The sequence below is a fragment of the Quercus robur genome, chromosome 2, assembly GCF_932294415.1.
Source record: "Quercus robur chromosome 2, dhQueRobu3.1, whole genome shotgun sequence".
In the NCBI taxonomy this organism is placed as follows: domain Eukaryota; kingdom Viridiplantae; phylum Streptophyta; class Magnoliopsida; order Fagales; family Fagaceae; genus Quercus; species Quercus robur.
Window position 1 is genome coordinate 89,044,086 of NC_065535.1, and position 27,412 is coordinate 89,071,497.

Below are 27,412 nucleotides of genomic sequence, written 5' to 3' on the forward strand. Positions count from 1 at the left end.
GGGCTCAGTAGAGGTGGTGAAGATAGATAGGTTTTTAACTCCTCGAATGCTCGTTGACACTCGTCCGTCCACTCGAATGACTTTTTCAATGTTCGGAAGAAAGGTAAACATTTGTCCGTCGCTCTCGACACGAATCTATTCAATGCCGCTACCTTGCCGTTAAGGCTCTGTACTTCCTTCACGTTTCTCGGGGGGGCCATCTCCATTATGGCTCGGATTTTGTCCGGGTTAGCTTCAATCCCCCTTTGAGATACCATGAATCCTAGGAATTTTCCTGCCGTTACACCAAACGCGCACTTTCCTGGATTGAGCTTCATGTTGTAGGATCGAAGTGTGCCGAATGTTTCCTTGAGATCTTCCAAATGGTCTTCCTCCTTCCGGCTCTTCACCAGCATGTCGTCGACATAAACTTGGACGTTCCTCCCGATTTGCTGTGCGAACATCTTGTTCATTAGTCTCTGGTATGTTGCCCCTGCATTCTTTAGACCGAATGGCATTACTTTGTAACAGAAGAGACCTTGACTGGTTACAAACGAAGTCTTCTCCTGGTCGTCCTCGTGCATGCGGATCTGGTTATAACCCGAGAAAGCATCCATGAAGCTTAGCAATTGGTGTTGAGCCGTCGAGTCCACTAGGATGTCGACCCTTGGAAGGGGATAGCTATCTTTGGGGCATGCTTTGTTAAGATCGGTGAAGTCCACGCACATCCGCCATTTGCCACTCGTTTTCTTCACCATTACCACATTCGCCAGCCAATCGGGGTAGTAGACTTCCCTGATGAAGCTTGCATCTTGGAGTTTGCGGACCTCTTCCGCTATTGCTTGGTCTCGTTTCGGGGCGAATACTCTCTTCTTTTGTCGGACGGGTGGAAACGAGGGCAACACGTTCAACTTATGTACCATGACCGAGGGATCGATTCCTGGCATATCGTCATGGCTCCAGGCGAACACATCCTTATTGCTTCTCAAGAAAGCCACGAGCTCTTGACGGATTGCGGGTTTTGCAAGCGTTCCGATCCTGGTGGTTCGGTCTGGATTGGAACCGTCGAGAGTTATCTCCTCTAGCTTCTCTGTAGGTTCTGTCGTCGTTCGGTGTTCTTCTATGTTCAAAGCCTGGATCTGGTCTTCCACCTCCATCATAGCTACGTAGCATTCTCGTGCGGCAATTTGACTTCCGCGTAGCTCTCCTACCCCATACTCTGTTGGGAACTTGATCATCAGGTGGTAAGTTGATGTTGCCGCCTTCCACGAGTTGAGCGTGGGTCGCCCAATAATAGCATTGTAGGCTGACGAGCAATCGACCACCAAGAATGTTACGTCCTTGGTGATTTGTTGTGGGTAATCTCCTACCGTCACCGATAACGTGACCGCGCCCAAAGGGAATATTCTACTCCCTCCGAAACCAACGAGCGGGGCGTTTGTTGGTATCAGCAGCTCCCTATCAATCCTCATTTGTTGGAACGCCGGATAATACAAGATGTCGGCCGAACTACCGTTGTCGACCAACACTCGGTGGATGTTGTAATCGCCTGCCCGCAAGGTGACGACGAGGGCATCGTCGTGTGGATGGTGTAGGCGCCTTGCATCCTCTTCCGAGAACCCGATAATAGGGCCTTCCCTTCTTGCCATCTTTGGCACTGTGCCTGCTAATTGGACATTCTGTACCATCCGAAGATATGTTTTGCGAGCCTTTTTTGACGATCCGGCCGCACCTGTTCCTCCAATTATCATCCTTATGTCCCCCAATGGGGGCCTTGGTCGCTCGTTCTCTCGGCGGGGGTGTTGTTCTTGTGGGGGTTGATCCGTTCTCTCCTTACTGACGAACTTCTTCAATTTCCCTTGTCGGATAAGGGTTTCGATTTGTTGCTTCAAATCATAGCAGTCGGCCGTGTCGTGACCATGGTCACGGTGGAAGCGGCAGTATTTGTCTCTGGACCTTTTGTTGGGATCACTCTTCAGCTTTCCCGGAAACGTCAGGGATCCTTCGTCCTTAATCTGCATTAGGACTTGGTCTATCGGGGCGGTCAACGGAGTGAAACTTGTGAACCTTCCGCCCATTGGTTTTGGGCGTCTCTCCTCCCTTCGATCTCCCATCCGTCCTCTCTTTTGCCCCTGGTCCTGTCGGGGGTCCTCTTGTCTGTCCCTTTTCTTGGGTCTGTCTTCTCGGGCTAACAATGCGTCTTCAGCGTTCATGTACTTGGTGGCCCTGTAAAGCACCTCTGACATGGTCTTTGGGTCGTTTTTGTATAGGGAGAACAAAAACTTACCCCCCTTCAGCCCGTTCGTGAATGCTGCCACCAATATCTTGTCGTCGGCTTCGTCGATCGTGAGCGCTTCTTTATTGAAGCGTGATATGTAGGCCCGTAACGTCTCCTCCTCTCTCTGCTTGATATTCATTAAACAAGCTGTGGACTTCTTATACCGATGTCCTCCGATGAAGTGCGTAGTGAACTGAGCGCTCAGCTCCCTGAAGGTGCCGATGGAGTTTGGTGTCAGCCGGCTGAACCAAATCCTTGCCGCGCCCTTCAGGGTTGTAGGGAATGCCCTACACATAATTGCGTCCGCCACTCCCTGAAGGTGCATCAGGGTCTTGAAGGTCTCTAGGTGATCGAGGGGGTCCTTGATTCCGTCATAACTGTCCATGCTTGGCATGCGGAACTTACTCGGCAGGGGGAAGGAGTTGACGGACGCCGTAAATGGCGAGTCAGTCCGGTTGACAAGGTCGTCAAGATCGCTGGACACTCGCCCCTTGAGAGCGTTCATCAGGACTTCCATCTGTTCCTTCATCGCCTGCATCTCCGCGATGATGGGTTGTGGAGCTGTGTCCGTCACTGAGGGGATGCTAGCGTCCCGTCGCACTTGTTTGCTCGGGGCGTTACTCTCCTGTGGTCCGTCATTATTTCTCCTTTCCTCACTGTTCCCTTCTTGATCTTCTCCTTGGCTATTCACGGCTGCACTCTTTTGATTCAGCTGCTCCGTCAGGTCGTGGTTTTGTTTGGTGAGGCGCTCCACGGCTGCGGCGAGCGTCTTGACCTGTCTCTCAAGGGCAGTCGTAGGGGCTTCTTCTTGGACGTCATTTGTGGTTGCCATCGAGCGCGTGAGTACCATGTAACTCCTTTATCTAGGAAATGTTACCGTACCCGGTCGTCTTCCCACAGACGGCGCCAACTGATGACGTCGAAAACCGTCACCAATGGGTCACACCGTACTCGCGACTCGAATCGAACCTGCACGACGAAACAAACAAAAGAATCCTTCAGAGAAGCACCGGTGTGGTGCCGGCCGAAGGCTCTCCGACGGTCAAGTTAGAATTCCTTTGTTTTACTTAGTGCGTTAGAGAGGGTTCATAAAAGCATACCTCGGTTTCTGTGGGTATTACGCCTTTTTATAGTGATAAGGGGTTGACTTTCCCTTTTTGGTTTCCACATCTTTTCAATGTGGGACTCTATTCCCAATTCTTCCAAACGTGGTGAGCAAGGATTCCCATTTCCGGATCATGGGCCCTCGCTGCGTCAGCAGTGATGGGTCTTCAAAGCTGGGACCATACTTACGCAGGCCCAAGAGACCCAATCCGTCAGGCCCATTAAGGTAAGCCCATCATGCCCAATATTTTATCATCTTCAATACCTAATACCTATTCACATCTCGACCACAAGATATTCTGACTGTGATTTTGTGCACAGCCAAATTTGTAGGACATGCTAAGTGTAAACTCGCTTAATCTAAACAAAAAAACAAGTAAATAACTGGATTATGGAAAAAAGAAAATAAGAAAATGAACATTTCAACAATCCAATATTATCAATATTGACAAAAATCTAATAATATGTTTAAAACTTTGAATTTAAATGGTTAAATTTCTTCGAAAAAATTGCAAAATATGATTAGTATCACCACACATACATATTTCATCCTTTAGTTTAAACATTATAAACAAAATCCATATAAAAATCAATAATAAAGGGGAGAAATATGGTACAATAGCTTAAAATGTAGCATAATGAAAAGAATACCGAAGTTGGATTCAATGTACTGGTTGAGGCCCAAACTAGTGTAGCTTATTTTCATTTATAGCCTTTAAAATTGACAATTGAATAAAATAAAAATATTTTCCTGATATCACTCCATTTTTTGTGACTCAATCTCTATCTAAGCAGCGGGTGTATTCATTCATTAAAATATTGCTTGCATTAGAAACACTTTGGATTGGCTTTGCATAAACTATTTGATTTGGTATTGCAATTTCAACTTGTCCAATTCAGCAAGGAATAAAGGTGCATCTCTCATAACTATTTGCTCATTTCTTCGATGCTTCCGAAAGAGAGAGTACTAATATACTATACGTTTAAATCTAGACCTTAGAAAAGATTCAAAGCACCAAAGTACCAATCTCAATGAATTTTTTTTTTACTTTTTTCAGTTTTTGACTAAAAGATTCAATATATTTCCAAACTTTAGAGAGATTTCGAAGAAGTCACGAGAAAGACCATTAATGGTCGTTTCACATCTGAAGAGAAAGAGCTTTTCCAACTAAGCCTAAAGGGAATCTAGCAGGCAACCTTGTCAAGCACGTACACCATGGCCTGGGTTCTTTTTAAATGGCCATTTGGATTAGCTTTAAAGTTTTTAATTAATTAATTTATACTTTATTTTTTTAAAGTATCTAATCTTTTCTTCTTTTTAGGCAAAATAGTACATTTGCCCACTTTCAACAAATTAACAAAAAACTAGTGTAAACAATCATCATATGTTTAGATTGAAATTTCATTAGCTAATCAAGACCTCAATTGACCAAAGTTTAATAAATATATAAAACTAATATTTTTCAACCCTAGCCGTCCTAATTTCTATAAATTAAGAGAACAAAGAGACCGATTGGACATCTAAATACATTTTTCATAATCAAATATGAAGGAAGAGTTTAAGAGTTAAAATAAGAAGTGTGAATACGTTGGAGCCGTTAGGAATATTGTGCAAGAATTTCCATTTTCCTTCTCTCTTAGAAAAGGACAATTGGGCAAGTCAAATTTGTATACCGATTAGTGCAATTTTATTCCACAACAAACCAAACATTCATCACTATACCCATATCCTTTAAATCATTAATAATTTTCACCCATACATTTGAAAATAGTACCAAGCAACACTATTGCTACAGCAACAATATGACCACTGGGCAATGCTCTTTTATTGCAAGTAATAATATAGACTAAACACCAAAGACCCAATACATTGGACTTGGAAAAAAAAAAAAAAAAAAAAAAAAAAAACATAGAACAAAACATAACATAAAGACCATAGAAATTCAACAGAAAAGACAAACACGACAGACCCAACAACATAAATTACCAAAATGCCACTCAACAGACTGATTGGCATTGACTGACTGACAACTGACACTCTGATTGGCTTCTTGGCTGTGGCCCAAAAAAAAGCTCACGACACGTAATGACACGTCACCAGCTCCTCTTCCTCCTCCACCACAAACTCCTTCCAGCAGTGCATGACAGCTTTCACTTTTGCTTTGATAGGTGTGCGCACCACTGTGCACTCCTCTGTAGCTTTAGCCTCAGCCTCAGCTTTTTTCTCCGCATAAGTCAAGTACACCAGGAAACACCCACCAGGCAATTCCTGCTTCACCACGTTCTCACACGTGTACCCCTCCACGTCAGCAGAAAAGAACCGGGCCCCATTAGAACACGTGACCGCCACAGAAAACTCAGCCGGGCCAAAACACTTGAGCGCCCTCTTGACCAGTGGCTCGAACCCAATAGTCTCGAGGTCGAACCCCATGGCCTCGTAGCTTGCGTAGCTGAAACCATCCTCTGGGGTCACGTGCACGGTAGAGTAGCTAGACCCCTCGATTCCATTCATTGAGTACCCACACGGGTCAAATTCAAAGTCACAAATCACGTGAGTTGGAATAATTTCATTAATCCCGGACTTTTTTGTCATTTCACCTGCCCCATTGCTTCCCCATTTTTTGAAAAACACGGCCGCGTTGTCGCGGTCCAACTTAGTCATGCACATCTCAAGGGTAATTTGGGTATTTTTATTGTTCTCAATGTCTTTACTCGCCGCCGAGTAAATGTGCCAGTTACGGTTCGGAACATTGGGATCGCCGATGACGTAAGCCTGTGCGTTCATGTGCCCAAAGTACCCGTTCAAAACAGCGACTTCCTCAGTGAAGTTACGGTGAGGGGCAGGTTGGTAATTTGGGAAAATGAAACTGCCGCGAGAGTATTTGACCGAGGACACGGTGAGTGAGAGTGAGTCAGCGAGTTGGAGAATCGGTTGGATCGACAAGAGAAGCTTAGTGGTCCCACAGGTTTTGAGGACTATTTTGAATGGGTAGACAAATAGGCTTGACTCTGACAGAACGTATGAGTCGAACTCGGAGTTTGAGAGGTTGGAAACGATGGTGCACTGAGCTGGCTCGAGAATGGAGTCGAGTTGGGCCCGAGTCAGAGCTCGGAGACCGAGTCCCTGTGGGTCAATGAAAATGGATGGCTCAGAAAATGAGATTTCCAAGCGTTTTTCGAAGCCTTCAAACCCTATTGGGGAAGGTGGTGGAGGATCGTTGAAAATGCCCATTGCTTAAAAAAAGAGAAATATTTTGTTTAATGCAAAAGAGTGTCTTTTTTTGTGGTTTTTTTTTTTTTTTTTTTTGTTTTCTGGGTTTTGTTTGGCCAAAGAGAATTCAGATTATTGTTCTAACGAAATCGAAATAACGAAAGGGAAATCCTATTCTACCAAACAAGTCATCTCTTGTATCGAATATCAGGATGGCTTCCTCACACACTGCAACCACAACAACAAAAACAACAAAAGCGTTACAAAAATCAATTTTCATAACACAAAAATGAAAAGGGCTTTTGGTGTTTATGAGTTTGATTCTTACGTTGGAGTAAGCAGCAGATCTGAACTTTTCGATGCCACCGTTGGGTCTAACGTCTTCAATGATGTAACCGAGAGGAACTTCGTACTGTTTAGAGCCACTACTACTGCTAGACTTCTTTTTACCACCTTTGGTCTCCATTACAACATTCACGCTTCTGAAATTCAAAATACCCTTATTACTGTTTCAATTTCAAAGAATGAATCTTGAATATCCAAACAACCCCATCAAAATTTCACACAAAAAAGATTATAACTTTAACAACAGAGGGAATAAATATTGAATATTCAAAGAAAAAACCGTATATGCAGAGAGTGAAAAGACTTACTTTTCCTTGGAAAATTAATCTGCGGATGGGAATATCAGAGATACTTTAGGTATGATGAAGAAAACCAAAATGAGATTAGAGATCCAAGGGAAAGTGAAAGATGGGCAGGCTTTTAAATGATTAGAAGGTTACACAAAGAGACACGAGGCTTTGTGTTTTGTGAAGAAGAGAAGATAGCGGAAAGAGAGTATTTATAGAGGAGCAAAAAGGGTACCCTGGGCTATTGGAGTGGACCTAGTGAAAAAAAAAAGGTAGGATTGTTTAATAATATAAAAAGTGCTTGTAGTAAAACCAGTCTAATCTTATCTCTCTCTTTTTTTTTTTCTTTTTTCTTTTTTTTTTTTAGAGCAAATTAGAAATCTGATGTTATTTTAAAAAAATTAAATTTTAGGAAAATTACATCTAAACCTTTATGGTAGCAAATTAACTAAAATAGTTTTTAAAGAAATAAATTAAACCACTAGTATTTACCAAAAAAATAATAAAATTAAACCACTAGTTTTTAAAAAGTAACTAATTAAACTCTAAGAACAAATACTCTTTAACCAATTTGGCGATAATTTTTCAACTTAATTGATTGAAACTTCTTAATATGTCTCTAATAATTAATTAAAAAAACTCAATTGATTTAGTGGATTCAGATTGCCTTGGAAGTTTAGTATAGGCTAAAGTTTAATTTGTTACTTTTTGAAATTTTGATTTAATTTGTTATTCGTTACACTTTTGAAGTTACTATTCGTTACGTTATGTTGTGTGTGCTTTAAAAATAATTTTTAATCAATTATTTTTAAAAAGTTTTGACATAATTTTTCATGAAAAATATTAATAAATTGTCAAAAAAATTAATTATCTTATCATTTTCGAATAAAATATTTCTAAAATTAGTTGGATAAATTGCAAATTACACCCTTAAAGTTTTGGGATGATTGGATTTTACATCCTAAATTTTCAGAATTTGGACTTCACTTCCTGAAATTTGGGGTGTTTGGATTTTACATTCTGACGTTTCAGAATTTGAATTTTACCCACTAAAGTTTAGGGTTGTTTGAATTTTACACTTTCAAATTCTAAAACTTTAAGGTGTAAAATCCAAATACTCCAAAACTTTAAGGAGTAAAATTCAAACACTCCTAAGATATAGGGGATAAAATCTAAATTCTAAAACATCAGAGTGTAAAATCCAAACACCACCAAACTTCAAGGGGTAAAATCCAAATTCTGAAACGTCATGGTGTAAAATCTAAACATCACCAAATTTCAGGAGGTAAAATCCAAATTTTGAAATTTCAGGGTGTAAAGTCCAATCACCTCCAAATTTTAGGAATGTAATTTATAATTTACCCAAATTAGTTTATAGATTAATACCATAGAGCATTAGTTAACTTTTTCCTTTAAATAATTTTGGAAATACGATCAGGTTCATGAATCCACCCACGTGAATCAATTGCATTAACCGTGAATAAATTGCATTAAACGTGAAGACTGATTTTATTTTATTTTTATTTTTTTTGTGGTAAAAAATCTGATGATGGTGGCAAACAAATAACTTCGAGATTAGAGTATTTCTGTTTCTGAATACCAAAAGCCAACCTTATGCTTTTCAACAAGTATTATATTCCTATAAATTAATTAAAAAAAATAAGTATTATATTAGTTAGGAATTAGTAAGATTCTCGAAAAAATTAAATTAAAACTGGTAGAGCCTTGTTACACACGTTCAGAACTGATACTCCTAAAAAATGATAAACTTGTTTTAACCCTCTATCCAAAAAAAAAAAAAAAAAAAAAAAAAAAAAAAAAAAAAAAAAAAAAAAAAACTTAGGCAACACATGAGGACTGTCTTTTTTTTTTTTTTAAATTTTAAAAAGAAAAAGAAAACTTTAGCCACTCTAAGGTTATGTTTGGTAACAGTTTTTATTTTCTATTTTCAAAAACTTGTTTTTGGGAATATAAAGAAAAAACAATTTTCTTGTATTTTTGAAAAAAAAAAAAAAACATGTTTGCTTAGTTGAAATTAAAAGATAATTTTTTGAAGAAAAAAATAGAAAATACTAAAATATGTTGTTACTAGGATTTGAACTTTAATGCTAACTTATTAAATGAGATAGATTCATTAAATTAAATGCATATTTTCATTAACTTTTGAAAATTAAGAATTGAAAATAGTCTTTTACATGTTTTCAGTTTCCTTCACAAATTGAGTTTTGAGAACAGTTTTTGTTTTCTATCAATTTTGAGTTGCCCAACAAGTTTTTTAGTCTCAAAAATATAAAATTGTTTTTGAAAAAAAATAGTTACCAAACATACCCTAAGATAGTTTCTTGTAAGATATATCAGTTCGTTACAAATACTAATTAAACATGTTCATATTTCTAACACGCATGCGCATTGTTTGGCAAATAATGAAATCACAAAAGAAATTAAAATGGCTTATTAGAGCCACAAATTAATTTTTGCCTTTAAGATAATATTGTCCCCTCCCTAAATAGTTTGTTAAAAGAGTCGGAGGAATATTCGGAGAATTATGAGAATTTCTTCCCAATGGTGTAAAATTTGAAAATATATATATATTGCATTCATGTATATGCATGAGACTACAAACTAATTATCTATTATTAAATCTATTACTTATTACTTTATTAGTTATTATTATTCACTTTTATAAGGTCATAAATATATTTTCTAAATTTTAACCATATTGTATTCAATAACACATCACACTGCCTTGCAATCCTAAGTAATTTCATGGATAGCAAAATAGAAAAAGTAAAGGGAGAAAAGAGAAATAAACTCACTGATTTGAGTCATTATTGCTAACAAGTTTTAAGTTAAAGTCTCTAATGGCCGAATAAGTGGTTTGGAGTTCAATCTTCACCTACACAAAAAACCGATTGATGTCTTGGTTTTATAATAAAAAACTATCATCGAAAATGGACGTCATAAGATAAAACTCTCTAAAAAAGTAAAAAAAGTTTCAAGCTTGAAGTTAGAATGTAAGATTGGTTTTATTATTATTATTATTATTATTTTCTTTCTTTTAGAGGAAGGGCGTAAGAAATATAAGTTAAACATCCTTGAATTGAAAGTGTAACCTAGCTAATTGAACTATATTAAAATTTATGTCTAAACTTGCTTTCACTTTAGGTCATAGCCTCATAGGGTACATGGATATACAAAAGAATATCCTCATTGTGTATCCCTGCCTTGGAAGTTAGAACCTCCCCTCCCTAAAAAAACAAATTACAAGGCCTAACTTCGGGGGGGACCGAATTAATTGATTCAACCAGTTAATTATGAAGTGGTCTTAACATTTTTTTTTTTGTTCCATTCATATCCTTTGAACCATCTTTAATTTAGTTGAATTCGACTAAACCGCGTTGAATTGGTTAGTTCACTAGCTAACAATCCATTTTATTAAAAGGGTCATCCGTTAGCATTTATATCATGACATTGTACAAAGGCGATTACTTACCAAACCCAAATAGATTCATACAAAACACTAATTAATGAACAAAAATAGGACACGCCAATGGTATGTTATCGTCCTCTGAGTCCGATCTTTGCTTTTCTCTGCCAAAACATCTGCATATCTATTGGCTTCACTATAGTCATGATGTTGAACCACTATATATATATATATATATATATATATATACACTGCATGTTCATTGCTTCCTTGCAGTACTCCAGCACAATTAGTAGTACAATGTTACGGACAAATTGCCCAAGGATGTGAGTGATGAACTAATGATATAACTAACGAGGAATGGAATTGAAAACTTTTGCTAGAGAGGCAGTTTAATATCAACATGTATCCACACACATGCATGTATATTGAGAAATGAGTAAACTAACAACATCGGAAGATTATTGAATTTCAATTTCTCTTCTGAACTTCTTAATTTTTATTTTTTATTTTTTTTTATATAGGTAAATTTTAACGTAATGACTTTTAATTAGATATTATTCTTTCATATATGATTGTATAAATCTTAATAGGAAACATACAAAGTTAGGGATTTTTATAACTTAATCTTGTTTACTAAAAACATGAATGAAAATTAAACATTTGTATTGTTTCTATAATATATTTATAACTATATTCTCATAATGAAATAACTTTTGTTTCTTTAAATGTTCAAAACTCTTTAATATTTGAATTTTAAAAAATGTAACTTTTGTCCTTAGGAAGGAGCTCATAATTTTTTTGGGGGAGGCACAATTTTTTTTTAATGATTTGTTTAAGTAAAAATGCATTTTTCAAAATAATAAGAGCATCAATATCAGTTGTGTTAAAACAAATGTTATTTTGACACATCAAAAAGTTATTTTTATCTATTTTTACACATTATTTTACAATACATCCTACATTACATCTTCTATTTTAAGATTACAACACATTAAAAAATCTTAAAATAATAACCCCTATAGTATTAAAAAAATACAAATACAAAAACAAAAACAAACACCCAACAACCCAACCACCATCGTGGCCACCACCATACCACCACCAAAATCAACCCAAGCTGCAAATAAAAACCTAACAAACCACAAGCTGCAACACAATTCACCAAACCCACCAACTAAGACCTAACGGCCACAGCGCAACCCAGCCCAAAACCACTACCACCCACCACTAAGTCAAGAATAAGTGAGAGACGACGAAAAAGGAAAGAGACCAAAACCCACCACTAGATTGAAACCCACAAATACCCCAAACCCACCACCACTTGCCAAAACCAATAGAAACCCATTGAATCCACCAACAACAAAAACCCATGGTCAAAACTAACCAAAACCATAATTAGAAGAAGTATGCAAAGAGAAACAACCCAATGGTGGCCATCAAGTCATGGTGGCTATTGGCGTAAAGAAGGCTTCATCCTTTGCGGAGTGTGTAGTGGAGAGAGGAGGGAGAGTGAGAGTGAATGATCAAGAGAGGAAGAGAGAGGAGAGGAACAACCAAATGGGATGAGAGAGAATTGAGAAGAGAATGACTTTTTTTTTTTTTTTTTATTAAAGTGAAAGAGAAAGTCTAAAAAATTATTGCCCAAATATTATAGCTCATACCAAATTTATTTGACATTTGACACATCCGATGAAATAATGTTTATTATGTTTACTGTACTAAATGCTAATGCACAAAATTTAACATTTAATATACTTGATACTAGTGCTCTAAGTAGTAACCCAAGTCCCTAGCCATGACAAGCCTACGAGAAAAATACATTTGTAAAGTTATAGTTATTTGTTTATTTAATTATAATGATCGAACATATAATTGATCTATCCAATGGTAATCAGCCGACCACCTTTCGGTTCCATGAGTGAGGTTTTTTTTTTAAGAAGAGATGGAACTTATCGACAAGTTAGGTTTGGTGTGAATTAGTATGCGAGTCCAAATATAGAATTCATATTGGACAGTCCTATGTTATGAGTGCACTTTTATGATTAAACTTGACCATGGAAACATGGTTTGCCTTTCCTAAATTAAAGTACAATGAGACAATGAACCTCTCAATTCTCACCCCTATCCCTCTTTGATTTTTGTATATTATTTATTATTTCAACCCTTTACTCGAGTTATTTCGACTCCATTCACGTATTGATCGAGATCTGTTTTTTCATATTGTTCTATTACTTTTGTCCGCTAGTGAGAGGGGCAATAAAACCCTACATAGGACGCTCAAATTTTAAAATAACTCTCTCCATCTTTTTGCCTTACTCTCTTTCAATAATCTTCTTTGACCTAAAGCTGTCCTCTATATATAAAAAATTTAAAAGTTAGCTGGATGCAATGATCCTGAGGTCGGTAGAAATTTTTTTTTTAATAAAAAGCTTTATGCACTTAATCTAAGTACATTGGCCTTAATTGGCAGGGTTGGCGCTTATAACAAATTAGTAATCAACATGCAATTGTATGATACTGAAATAGAAGACATGGCAGTCAAGGATAATTATGATATTAAACGTGGCTACGTGATTTTAAAAAGTATCACATCTATAATATTTTCATAATAACTCATAGATGGTAAGTTGTTATAAGTTATAATCTGAATTCGCAATTTAATTTACTTTTTTACCCACCCATAACAACCTACCACTTATGATTTGCTATAAAAATGTTGTGAAAATGTTGTAAATGTAACATTTCTCTTTAGATTAATGACAAAATATAATATATTGTTCATAAATTATTAACTGATCTATTTAATTTCTTCCAAGTGATGGGAGGTTTTAGGATTCGAAGTCAAACTTCTCACCATATCGGATATGTCATTAGATTACAAATTCCTTGGCTTAATATTAATTTATGTAATATCATAAATCACACAAATATTATAGCGTAAACCCATGCACATATAGGACTGTATGTTTTTGAGTGCGCGTGTACGTACGTGAACATAATATAGGCATCTATAATATGGGCATTTTAAACAAGTTTAAAAATGATAATAATATGAGCTACGTACCCCTCTATATATAGGGTTTTTACAAATATCACTTTGGACTATGACATGAGTATTAATTTGGATTTTCGATTTTTATAATTTGAACAATATTAGCCCATTGAATATTAAGTTTGGGATAGGGCAAACAATATTCTATTGCATCATAATGGATTAATTATATGATTTGCACACATGATTCTTCTCCCATCATCAATAAATTTGAAATATTATCATTATCAAGTGCATATGATGTGATTAAGTTTCTCAGGTTTTAACCCAAAAAAAAAAAAATACTAATAAAGTGTTTAATTTGTTGTAATTTCAAGGGGCTAACTGTTCACATCTATAATGTCCAATGGGCAATGGCTCAATTGACATTCAGGACAATAATATAGGGGTGAGATATTTACAAGTCAAAGACATTGCAGTTCTAATCAAAATTTGAAACACCCTCCTGTGATCACTTGTTGTAAGAAGAGAAGCTTTGAGATTTGTTTCCTTCAAAATTTTGCAGCCCAACCTTTCATATATAATCTATTTAATGCCGTAGGACCAAAGCTGTATTAGATATTTTGATTCTAACAATCACTAGACAAAAAAAAAAAAAAAAAAAAAAATCCGCCCATGTCCTCTTTAAAATCATTAGGTCAAATTGTTCCATCAATTAGTAATACCGAATGATTCTTTGAGTTGGGCCATACTTGTTTATACAGGTCAGATTTTGACACCGTACTAGCCACTTTTGTAGAGAATCTAGTCATGCAATATGCGACCAAGAGATAGGGAATCCCTCAGTTAAAAGCTTACACAACTAACACATGGTGTGCCTTTCATTACACCGAAAGAGAACTGAGAAGATTGTCCATCACAATATTTTAACAACAATTTGATAGGTTGTTACTCGTTGTTACTAGTGAAAAAAAAAGTAATTTCAGTAATAAGTTCAAATTAAAACCAGTAATAACTTACCATTAGTTAACTTACTGCACAAATACACATACAAATTCTACATTAGAAACCACCTACAATGAATGAATCAAGGAATCAACCCCAATCCCTTCTCAATTTGCTTCTGGATTACCCACAATGTCAATTGTCTACACCAACCTAAATGTCTTAATTCACCAAAATCCCTTTCTTGATTCCTCTTGCCCTAATTTCCATCCTTTTTGTCTAGATGGGCATAGGTATTTCCAGATGAAATTCTCAATATCCTAGACATGTGAGTAGCTAGCACGTACACTAGCACGTTCTCTACATTTTTTTTTTTTTTTTTTTTGAAATAAGCACGTGCTCTACATTAGTTTGCCTTTTCCCCCTTTATTATGATTTCTTGACCCGTTGGCTCCACCTGATCATTTACATGAAATCTGTTTGCAAAGACAACATTTTCCATGCATTGCGGTTGACGACAATAATCTTTTTAAAATAATTATGAAAATGTTCCAAATAAATATTTATGAATTTTTTCTTATTTTAATTGTAATGTTTTGAACTTATATAACTTGAATGGTTGTTATCAAAAATTTAATAATCTTGGGATAATGGCACTAATAGATTGAATAATAATTAGGAGGGGGGTGACTAATTCAGACATTCTTCTTATTGTTGTTATTTTTTTTTCAAAGTTAATTTGACTTGAATGATTGTATGCTGTATTAATTTTGTGAGAGATCACCAATTAATTAAGATATTTGTGTCTATCTTACTGATTAATTGATTAATATATTTTTGACATTTACCAGAAAAAACTCTTGGTAAATTGACCCAAATTAAACCAATGTGAGTCGAACGCAAACCCTACCTATTGCTTGGTAATCCTATCCCCCATAAGAGCTAAGGTTACCATCCTTTCCTGATCCAGTTTACCTTTCTCAATGCATGACATGTGCCTATTACCATATAATCACTAGTCATTTTCACCTCGATCTGCTGCTATTGTACCAATTTTTTTTTTTTTTTTTTTTTTTTTTTTTTTTTGAGACATTTTAGAACCACTCCCCTATCTATATATGCCTTTAACACAGCACTACCACCTAGTAATAATATGGGTTGTTTTAATGGGTGCCTGTTAACAACAATATTTTTTATAATTTTTTATCTACTTTTTACATCTTTTTATCTTTTTTTTTGACAATTTTTAAGTAATTTTTTTTTATCCTTTTTGACAAATTTTTAATAATTTTTTGTTCATATTTTTAAGTGAGACCCATATAGGGAAATCTTAACAAACACGATGTGGTGCATGTTAACATTTCCCTAATAATATATCTAAAGGCCATCCATACAAAATGTAATGGATAAGTTGCAAAATTTGGGCACAATAGTGGCTAGATCAATGTTTATTGATATAAAATTTTTGGTTGCTTCACTCCTGGAAGAATCGTTGAAACTTGAAAAGTTTTTTAAGTGGGTCATAAATCCTAATGTCACATTGGCCGGCCGGGTTGCTCGTGCATGATTGTGATACTTTGGTACAAGCACTTGGAAGCAAAAGCTTACTACATTAATCTTGGCCCATATGCTATAATAATTATAAAATAAGGGTGGCAGGTCCATATAATAGGGGGAGATCTCCCTAATCTTGGCCCCTTATATATATATATATATATATATATATATAATAGAAGTAAAAGCCGGTGTATTTTGGAATAATAATATCAAACCTGCTACTTTATTCGGTCAAACAAATTAAAATTTGACTAAGGCGGATCTTGTGTTAATCTTGTTTGAAACAACTTCTCATAGCATTCCCATCAAAACTTCCAAAAAATTTAGCATTTATCATCTCAAAAACCTACTTTATTGATTTTGAGACTTCATTTTACAATACACTATACATCAAAAGTTCTATTTTTTTATCACTTCATTTAAAATAATATATACAATACTTTAAAATAATATAAAAACAAGTTCCACAAAATCCAATTGCAATGGTCACAACCACCTTCACCACAGCACTACCAACATCAATCTCCACTATAGCAACCAAAATCCACCACAAGGAAAAAAAAAAAAAGGCCCAGCTGCCTTCCTCTTCCAAATCACAAAACAACCACCATCACAATCACAAAACCCAGATTGGAGGGAAGAAAGAAGACAATCGCAAAACCCAGATCGGTGAGAAGAAAGAAGAAAGGTAAAGAAGCAAACCCATCACACCGGCAAGCGAAACACATACACACACACAAACCCACCACGGCAAACCTCCACAAAAGCAAACCCATCATGCCAATCCACTGCACCACGACCCACTATGACCCAAACCCACAACCCACCATCCGGCTGCCACCAGATTCGACTCACACCCTTGCCACTGTCCCCACCACCCATGTCAATCACAATTCCAAATCACAAACCAACAACCCAAACCCACACCGATCACAATCTGAAATCACAAATCCGCAACCCAGACCCATGCCAATCACAATTCTAAATCACAAATCCACAACCCACAAAATCAAATCACCCCGTTGTCAAGCTCTACCTCCATATCGGCAACAATACTCTGAAGGCGTTTGGGCTTTAAAGTTCTTGACTGACGAACCTTGGAGGGGAGGAGCTCAAACCGTGAACCCAAAAGAAACATAAGCTATGGGAAAGAGAGAAGAGGAAAGTGAGAGAGGAGAGAGAAGAAAGAAGGGAAAAATAAAAAAGAAATACACGCAATTACTATTGGGAATAAAAAAATAATTTTTGGTTTAAGATTTTTGCTACTGTGAGCTGGTATTAATACAAGCTCACTGTAGCTATGTCTCAAAATTTTTGAAATTTGAAATCTTTGATGGAGTGGGTTTTTTTTTTGTGTATTGGTGCTAAAATTTAGCATATACCACTTTTAGCATCCTAATGGGAATGCTCTCACAAGCTCTGATACTTTTTTTTTGTCAATACCACAACTGGAATCTCCTTGATCTTCAGCAACAGGAAACAAAAAGAAACCACAAGAAAATGGTTTCACATTGTCAAGCATTATAAATATAATTGGTTTATCGGATAAGAAAAAAGATTAAATTTTACCCTAATCATACAAAAGAAATTTGGATTTTTGTGAATAAAAAAAATTGGTAACATAACCCTTCTTGTATTTTATGCTATTCCCAAATAGCAAGTGAGGTCCCAGAGAAAATCCATTCTCAATATTACAAGTTTATATAATCCATGATTGAGTTAAGATTGCGAATTCTATTTTGTATTCCTTTTAATCCGCACTTAAATTTATCCATCGTGCCATCCTCCTAAGCATCCACTATACATATATGAACAGAGCGGAACATAATGGAATCAAAAAATGGGAAATGGATAATATGTACATATTATCCATTTTTAGGTGAGAGAGAGAAAGCAATGTCATCATCTTTTTTTTTTTTTTTTTGGGGAAGGGGTCATACAAATTATTTGTTGACTCCCAATTAAATTAAACTTACTAAAATTAACCAAGGCTGCAGATTCTATCAAAGATTTAAGTGCAGAGAAGAAGGTTGAGAAGAAAGAAGAAACAACAGTAGCTTAAGAGTTATTTCATCTTCAATAACTTAGGTCAGGAAATCATTATTGTAATCCTTTTCCTTTCTAACTCACTTGTTCCTTCTTATTTCTTTCACATCATCAACAAGGTCATTAGAAATTTCAATAGAATCATGCAACAAATTTTCCTTATTTTTCAAAGGAAACGTATGCTCAAAGAATATGGCATTTTTGGGTTCAATAATAGTATATGATTCTAATATATCACTTTTGATGACAAGAAATTTATAGCATGAACTATTGCAAGCATAACCAATATCTCATTTTTTAGTATCGTTTTCAAAATAATTTGAACACTTTTGAGTTGTGATTACTTCCAAATTATTGTAAACTTTTTAATCATCCTTGGTTGACATATGTCAAGCTCATCATTGGGGTCAGGGACCAAAATTTACGAATGAGTACAAAATAAGGTGTCTACACTTATCAGCCACCCCCACTTCCCTAGGAAAAAAAAAAAAAAAAGAGATTGTCTTTCCATTTTCCATTAGCCCTCCAAACCAAAACTACCCGTACACTTCTTAAATTTCAAAAGTCTTGCCTATTCATATATTAGCCTTGTCATCTTAGGTTACCTTAAGTTGAATTGTGTGAGTCATTTGAGTATCACCATAGGTATCAACTTTCTTCGAGAGTTTTCTGCACAGAAACCCCAAGAGTTGACAGAGGATTTCCCAAAGTACTAGCTCTTCATTTTTCCAAACTCGTTTGAATTTATGCATATGTATTGTATTGTGTGTACTTTATAGAAAGTCCCCTCATCTCCTCTCTGTGTAAGTGTGGGGGGTATTTATGAAAACTGACAAGAGTGAGTATGAGTGACACTATGAAGACATTATAAGTAACTAAAGTATGGCCTAAAAGTATTTCCAGTAGATTACGCAAATTTTTATACTGTTTGGAGAATGAACAATGACTTTTACCTTTTAACTACCCACCTTTTCAAATACATTTTTCAACAGATTCTCTATCTCATTCTCTATCTCATTTAAATATTATTTCTTCATTCATTATTTATTCTTTTTTTAACTACACATTTTTTAATATTTTTTTATTCAATACCTAATTATTATAATAGAAAAAAACATTTGAAAAATGAACAGTTGCCCATCAGACTTGATGCATTACTACTGTTCATGAGCCAAAAAAAAATTCGGGTATAGAGAGCCCATTGGAGATGCTCTAAGTACTAGAGATTGCAACGAGTTGGGGACCGCATCAGAGTGAATTTTCTACCTTTACCCCAACAAGCATCTTTGGCTACTTGCCTTGTCCCATCTCATCCAACTACAATACTACATTGAAATTTGAACTCAGTGCAAAAGTTATTGTGGATCTTCTCAATTCTAATACTTGTGTTAGCAAAACTCTATCAAGTCTGTTGTGTGACTGTAGGCTGTTGCCGAGCAAGTTTGAAACTTCCAGTGTCAAGCATGTTTTCCGGAAAGCTAATTGCTGGACCGATATTTTAGCCAGATATGGTTGTAAAAAATGTAAATAGACTTTCTAGTTTATTCTGCTCCTCCAGTCCACATTATTTTGTACTTAAACCTGGATTTCTTCCAGCTTGTATTCAGACCAAGCGATCTTGGCTAATAGTTCTGTTTATTATATCTATCTCCTTTCAAACAAAAAATAGTTTTAGGAATGGCAACGGGTCGGGTTCGGGCCGGGTTTTTCCATATCCGGACCCGACCCGCGGGTCTTAACCCGTGGCCCGAACCCGATCCGTTTACTAAATGGGTTTTTTTCCCAGGGCCCGGACCCATCCCCGTCGGGCCCCACGGGCCCCGCGGGCCCCGTTTAGGCCAACCAGATTTGGGCCCAACCAAAAAAAAAAAAAAAAAGAAGAAAAGAAGAAGAGAATTGAAGCCTAAACAGAGTCTAACGAAAATCTAATCACACTTTCCTCTTTTTTCCTCCTGAAAATGCAATCTATCAAAACCAAATATTCCTCTTTTTTCTCACACTTAATCGGTAACCAAACAGAGCCAGAAAATCACGATTAACAAACCCAAAATCACAAACACAAAAATCCCAAAATCATAAACACAGAAATCATTGAATATACATGTTTAAATAAAAATAATTACAACATTTTCTCGGCTATTTTCTTGCCATCCAAACGGATACAAGATCTAACAAACCAACCCATTTTCTCAGCTTCTTTTCTCAGTCAAATTACAGAGACAGCATAGCGGTTCGACATATATTCTTCAACAACAAGTTGTTTGGGGGTTTGGAGGCTTCGAATTCGTTGAGGAACAGTGGGGGTTTCGATCAGAGGGTGAGGGAAATGTTGAGTACGAAATGTCCATCGGATGATGCTGCACCTGCATCGCTAGTGTATGAGTTTTCTGGGCTTGGTTGGGGTTGTCGTGGTGAGAAGAGAAGAGAGTGAATGAGGTTTGGTTGTGGTTGTGGTGGTCAGAGGAGAGAGGGAGAGGAAAGTGAGGCAGTGAGGACTGAGGGAGGCGTGTGTGTGAGAGTTGAGAGATGAAGAGGGAGAGGCGGATGTGTGAGCTGAAATGAGGAGAGGAATAGAAAATTTTAGGGTTTTTAGCTATATATATGTGAGGGTAGTTTAGTAATTATATATATATATATATAACCGGATCTTATCCAGGTCGGGTTTCGAGTCGGGTTTAGGGTTTTTTTATAAAACCCTGACTCGACCCAGATCCGCTTCAGGTTTTTTTTTTTTTTAAACCCATACCCGACTCTATTCTTTATCGGACTGGGTAAAATCCGGCCCATTAGGATCGGGCCGGACTGGGTATCCGCGGGTCGGATCTAAATTGCCATCCCTAAATAGTTTCTCCTCCATACCAATAGAAATTACTACTCCATTAAAAAGAAAATCATCTAAAAATATTACTTAAGCACCAACGCCCTAGCAATAGATGATGCTTTTGCAATAACTCATGAAAAAAACGACATGATGATGCTCGCACATTTTAGTTTAGGAATAACAAGTTTCACAAAGAACTAAAGAAGACCAGTGACTCATACGACTCCCATTAAAGAGTGGAAATGCTTCGTAGAAGAGAGTGCTACATGCCTACATCACAAAGTAGCAGAAGACTTAATGTATGTGAAATGAAGAGCAATTGGAAAACAGAACAATTTATGGTGGGAAATGAAGAGCAATTGGAAATCATTACCATATTATGGCAACTATTGGCAACAATTTCATGCATATCCTCTCATTTTAATTTATTTTATAAAAACAACTCTTGCACCCATACAGGCGGAGCCAGAGGGGGGCGAGGGGGGGCACCTGCCCCCCCTGACTTCTCCTAAAAATTTTTAATAATAGTAGTCTAAAGTTACATTCTAACATGGAGGAAAAAAAAAATTGAAAAAAAAGACTTCTACTTGGTTGAAAGTTACCAAACCATTGCTTTTGTCTTGTCCTACTGCAACTTGCACCTATTTCACTATTTTTTATTTTTTATTTTAAATCATTATTTACACCATTTTTAATATTTATGATACTTTTCATAGCATTTTATTCTTGAATGATGCTAAAGATATTACAAATTTTACTACTTATATTTTATAAATTGGCATGTCACCAATCACAAAAAATAATTTTTAACATTTATTCATTATATTTTTTAAGTAACACTAATCACATTCTTACTCCATCAATTTATAAATTTTTTAGTAGCTATGAATTGGTTATTTTTGTTTATTTATTTTAATAATATGAAATATATTCATATTTGCTTACAACTGTTTATTTATTTTGTTATTATTGTTGGTTAATATTTTTTAGATTAATTTCACTTTTAATATCATCTTTTAATTTTGCCCCCTCTAGACTAAAATTCTGCCTCCGCCACTTTACAAAACTAGACTCATTCATTGTTCGTCCTTTTTATCTTTTGCTCTATCTAATAGTGCTTTTCCCCCCTAATAGTTTTTTTTTTTTTTTTGATGTGAATTTCCCCCCTAATAGTTAATTGAAGGAATACATGAGTTTTGCCTTTGTCTTCTTTGGATCTCTTACCTACTCTGCTGGCAAAGGCTAATAATTATATTTTCTCTACTTACAACAATTGGGTCATTAGTATTACATATGCACTTCCAAATTTGGATTTCTATTAAGCTGGCCACATTTGACTGTAGAACAACAATAATCTCTGTGCATTAGTCTCCCACATAGGAACCGCAATTCAGGTGGTAGATGATATAGAGTGGTTAATTAATATAAATTCTTAAGACTAAATTTACGAAAATAATATATATATATATATATATATAACTGTTACAACTATATATTTTAATATAATCCAAGTGTTCAATAAATTAGTAGTCAAAAATATATTTCAGAAGCTATTGTGCTCTGGAAATTATGTGAACGTGCAAAAAGTTCAAATGCATTCCCCGTTTATATCTCAAATGCAACAACAGATGGTAGACCATTTGCAATGCAAAGATATTAGCAAAGCACCGTAAGTAACTATCATAAAAGCAGAATTCAACGTGCGGACTGTGGAACATTTCAAGGGGAACAAAATATAGAAAATCCACAAGACAACAGTTTTTTTTTTTTTTTTTACATGACACTGACTCAAATAAACTTGAACAGAATGAAAGATAATAGTGCAAGTGATAGACACATTACACACTCTCAATACAACATGAAATGCGGTCAATCGTACCCATCGGGGTATTGGTAGAACCATGGTATCCATTCATCCCATCATCACACATAACACGTAGGGGCTGTCCTGGTTCAATCTTGAAATCAGCTTAAGATTCTCCAGTAACCTGAAAACAGACAATTAAGCTATGTAGCACGGGTGCGTTTCGGGACTCGGGTGCGGGTGCGGGTGCGGGTGCGGGTACGGGACTCGGCAATTTTTGAAAAAGGTGGGTGCGGGTGCGGCGGGACTCGGCGATTAAAAAATTATTAAAAATATTTTTATTTATATTTTTAATATATTGCTAAGCATACTTTTTTACATTATACAAATATATACCAAATTTAAGAGCAATAGACAATAGTAGATAATAACTAAAACACGATGTTCATAAATTAAACACAACCCACAAGATTGAAACTAAAACATTCATGATGTTCGGAAATTAGAATACAACTTGCAAATTTGAAACTAAAACAAAATAAAAGATAATCAACAAGAGAACTAATGAGAGTGAGGCAGAGAGGTGAGAAACGAGTGAGTAGGGTTTAGTGTTTTCTTTAAACGATGCGTTCTGTGTGTTTTTTTTTTTTTTTTTTTTTTTAATTTCGGCCGTTTCGGCCGATATCAGCCGATACGGGCCGATATCTGCCGATACAGGCCGAGTCGGCCCGATTCAGCCCGAATCGGAGCCGCATCGGCGCGAGTCGGCTAGAAAATCGAGACTGCCACGTGGCATGACTCGGTCGGACGCGGCCGGACGCGCGGGCAACGGCGTCCCTCGCGCGTCGCCGCGTCCGGCCGCGTCCGACGTCGGTGCGGCACCTCAGGTGCCGCGTCCGTGCTTCATAGCAATTAAGCAACCCATGAATATTTAATTCTAATAATACAGCTTAGAGGCTTTTTAACTTTTCAAAGCTCCCTAGTCCAAAGAATTAAGAGAGATTTACCTGACTTTTGGCTGTCCAGTGAAATTCAGTATCAAACTGATTAGGAACGGGCGTCATCTCCTTGATATCAAGAATCATCACAACAGTTTCGATGCCATTTTTCAATGGCACCCCTATCTGTCTCAGAATAGTAACGACACCAGTGCGTTTTCCACAGTCGGAGCACTATGAACAGTTAATAACATCACATTAAAACCACATATATATATATATATACACACAGTTACACACATTAAAACCGGAGCACTATATATATACACACATTAAAACCACAAATTAATTAACATAGCATACCCTCTCAACCAAATGCGCATCATTCTGAACAAGGTCCTCTTTGCAAATCCTCCTGAATTCCGGACTGATAGCCCCACAGTACTCACACTTCAGCTGAAAATGACAATATATACATACACACACATGGATCAAGAATCGCAACAACAATGAAAAGAAAGAGAAAATTTACCTCAAAGAAAAACAAAACCAACTTCAATTCTTGTTTTGAAAAATGACAATATATATATGGATCAAGAATCGCAACAACAATCTACCTTCTTCAGTCAAAAAGGATCGCAACAACAATGAAAAGAAAGAGAAAAACTAAGATGAGAGACAATATATATATATATATACACACACACGGATCAAGAATCGCAACAACAATGAAAAGAAAGAGAAAATTTACCTCAAAGAAAAACAAAACCAACTTCAATTCTTGTTTTGAAAAATGACAATATATATATGGATCAAGAATCGCAACAACAATCTACCTTCTTCAGTCAAAAAGGATCGCAACAACAATGAAAAGAAAGAGAAAAACTAAGATGAGAGACAATATATATATATATATATATACACACACGGATCAAGAATCGCAACAACAATGAAAAGAAAGAGAAAATTTACCTCAAAGAAAAACAAAACCAACTTCAATTCTTGTTTTGAAAAATGACAATATATATATGGATCAAGAATCGCAACAACAATCTACCTTCTTCAGTCAAAAAGAATCGCAACAACAATGAAAAGAAACAGAAAAAGAGAAAAACAAAAATATAGAGATTTCTCTTTTAATGGTGAGGTAATTCGAAACTTAAAGATACCTTGATGTTAAATGCGATTGACTCATCTTCCCAGCCGCCGAGAGGTTCGAGGTCCGTAACATCAGTCATCTCCGCCGTGAACTTCATGTGGTACGTTGTCTTCGTCGACGTGGTTGATCCCCTTGCCCTGGCTCTAGCGCTAGCCCTAGCCTTAGCCATGTTGATAGCTCACTGTGCAAGAATCTTCACTCTCCTGTTTTCTCTCTCTTCTCAACCTCCTGTGGACCTGTGCCTTTTCAGTTATATCAGTGTTGTGCCTTTTGTAGTGTACAATGACAAAAGACGCGTGCTTCAGTGAGAAGACGCGCGGGCTTAACTTGAATTCAAGTGAATTTTGGCCATTAATTAGTGGGCATATGTTGTTAATTATGATATATAATTTACACTTTTCAAATAATAATGCATGTGTTAATTATTTATTAGTTTATGTACACAAATTTATTATAGTATTATTTATTTTTTTATTTTATATGTACAACATCATATCTACTCTATTTTTTTATTTTAGCAATACCAACATCATATCTACTCTATTTTTGTCACATGTGATAGTTCTTTGTCGCATGTGATATTTCTTTTGTCATATTGAGTAGTTCCCTTACTTTTTTCTCACATTTGACGGTTCCATCATCACATTGTATAGTTTCAACATCACATGTGACGGTTCTTTTCTCACATTCGGTGGTTCTCTTATTTTTTTTCCTCAAATTTGACGATTCCATCCTCACATTGTGCAGTTCCGACATTACATATGACAGTTCTTTTCTCACATTTGGTGAGTCCCTTATTTTTTTGTCACATTTGGCGTTTTCGTCCTCACATTGTGCAATTTCAACATCATATTTAACAGTTCTTTTGTCACATTCGGTGGTTCTCTTATTTGTTTCTCACATTTGATAGTTTCATTCTCACATTGTGCAGTTCAAACATTATATTTGACAGTTATTTTGTTATATTTAGTGGTTCCTTTATTTGTGTTTCAAATTTGATGGTTCCATTATCACATAGTGTAGTTCCAATATCAAATTTAACAGTTCTTCTGTCACATATAGTGGTTCCTTTATTTTTTCTCAAATTTGATAGTTCCATTGTTACATTAAGCAGTACCAACATTGCATCTACTCTATTTTTGTCACATTCTGTGGTACCCTTTTTTTATTCTCAAATTTGACAGTTCTATTATTACATTGGGTAATACCAACATTACTTCTGACTGTACTTTTGCAACATTACAGAGGTCACTTTTGTTGATGTTTATATTTTTATTATTTATATATACTATAAAACCAAAGATGTATAACCTTATGTGCTCTCTAATTGTTCTTATGCAACATCTGCAACTTAATCAAAGTTGTGTGTTTATTGTGGTATCTAAGATTGGAAATAGGTTGACCATACAATTAGCAAGTTATGCAAAAAATCCAATCCAAAGATTGTTGACAATTTTAAAATTTTCAGTAAACACCTGAATTGAAATTACAGATCCAATATGAAATAGTCATCAATCAAGGCTAATATACCAGATTTTATATTTTTTAGGCATTTTCATTAGATCCACGTGTGCAGAGGTGTCCCAAATGTCTGTGTCTGACACGAGTATAACCACCCCAACTAAAGTGTCTATGCAATTTTGTTTCATAAAATTATTAATACATTTGGACCCATCTAAAACAAAATAAACATCCCAAAAAATTTCCAGAATAACAAAAATTACCAATAAAAAAGCTAAAACCAATTGAGCACAATTGACCAATTTTATCAAAAACAAACAACCCAGTCCTTTTAAAAAAATTATCAAAATAATTTTGTCATTGAGAGTTTAGCATTTCGACCATAATTATAAGTGTGAGCCTCATTTGAGTCAACAAAACCTCCACTAGCTAAGTCTGAGAGAGCCTCCACTATTTTCTTTTTTCAAGTATGCTTCCCTGGTAGCAGCAATTACCAATAAGTAAAGGAATGTAGCAAATCACAAAACCAGGCCGGGCAGCCAAGATCAACATAATTAGTTTTAATTGTTTTTAGTTTGGTAAGTCTTTTGTTCAAAAAACTTATTCAAAGTGGGAACTAAATGCATTCCCATATCTTCAAAGTGGTTCTTTAAAAATCATGTCCTCCGAATTAAATTTTAAATTTTGGTGTTTTCACATACGTAAAAATTTGACATTTTCACAAGCTGCTTGTTAACTAAAACTGGTTTTGAGTCTAGACAAACTAGATTAATAGTCTCATTTTCATTTCAGCTTGTATCAAACTAAACAAGCTTTGTAATTTACCAAACATCCCTAAAAACATTCAGGCAACACAATTACAAATAAAGTGATTTACAGATAACCCTACAATCCCAAGTGCATACTCAGTGCCACAATATAAATTCCTCTTTTTTTTTTTAAATGTTAATAATTAAATGACAATGAGCTTTAGAACCACAGCTTGTAATTCAAGGTGAAATGGACAGAGTAAAAGTCCTCTGTCTTACTCTTACTATGTTCAATTTTATGCTCCA

General features: G+C 35.8%; 1 protein-coding gene across 1 annotated transcript; it reads right to left on the reverse strand.

Moving 5' to 3' along the window:
* Nucleotides 1-5,071: 5,071 nt before the first annotated feature.
* Nucleotides 5,072-7,406, reverse strand: LOC126715694 (S-adenosylmethionine decarboxylase proenzyme-like). The gene is made up of 3 exons (XM_050416438.1): nt 7,226-7,406; nt 6,901-7,054; nt 5,072-6,800 (listed from the first exon to the last, which is right to left on the reverse strand). The coding sequence occupies exon 3, from the start codon at nt 6,591-6,593 to the stop codon at nt 5,436-5,438; it is 1,158 nt and encodes a 385-aa protein (XP_050272395.1). The 5' UTR covers nt 6,594-6,800; nt 6,901-7,054; nt 7,226-7,406; the 3' UTR covers nt 5,072-5,435.
* Between the last annotated feature and the right edge of the window lie 20,006 nt (nt 7,407-27,412).

Excerpts from the sequence above, each read along its gene's own strand:
- LOC126715694 (XM_050416438.1), bottom strand. The coding sequence starts at position 6,593 with ATGGGCATTTTCAACGATCCTCCACCACCTTCCCCAATAGGGTTTGAA.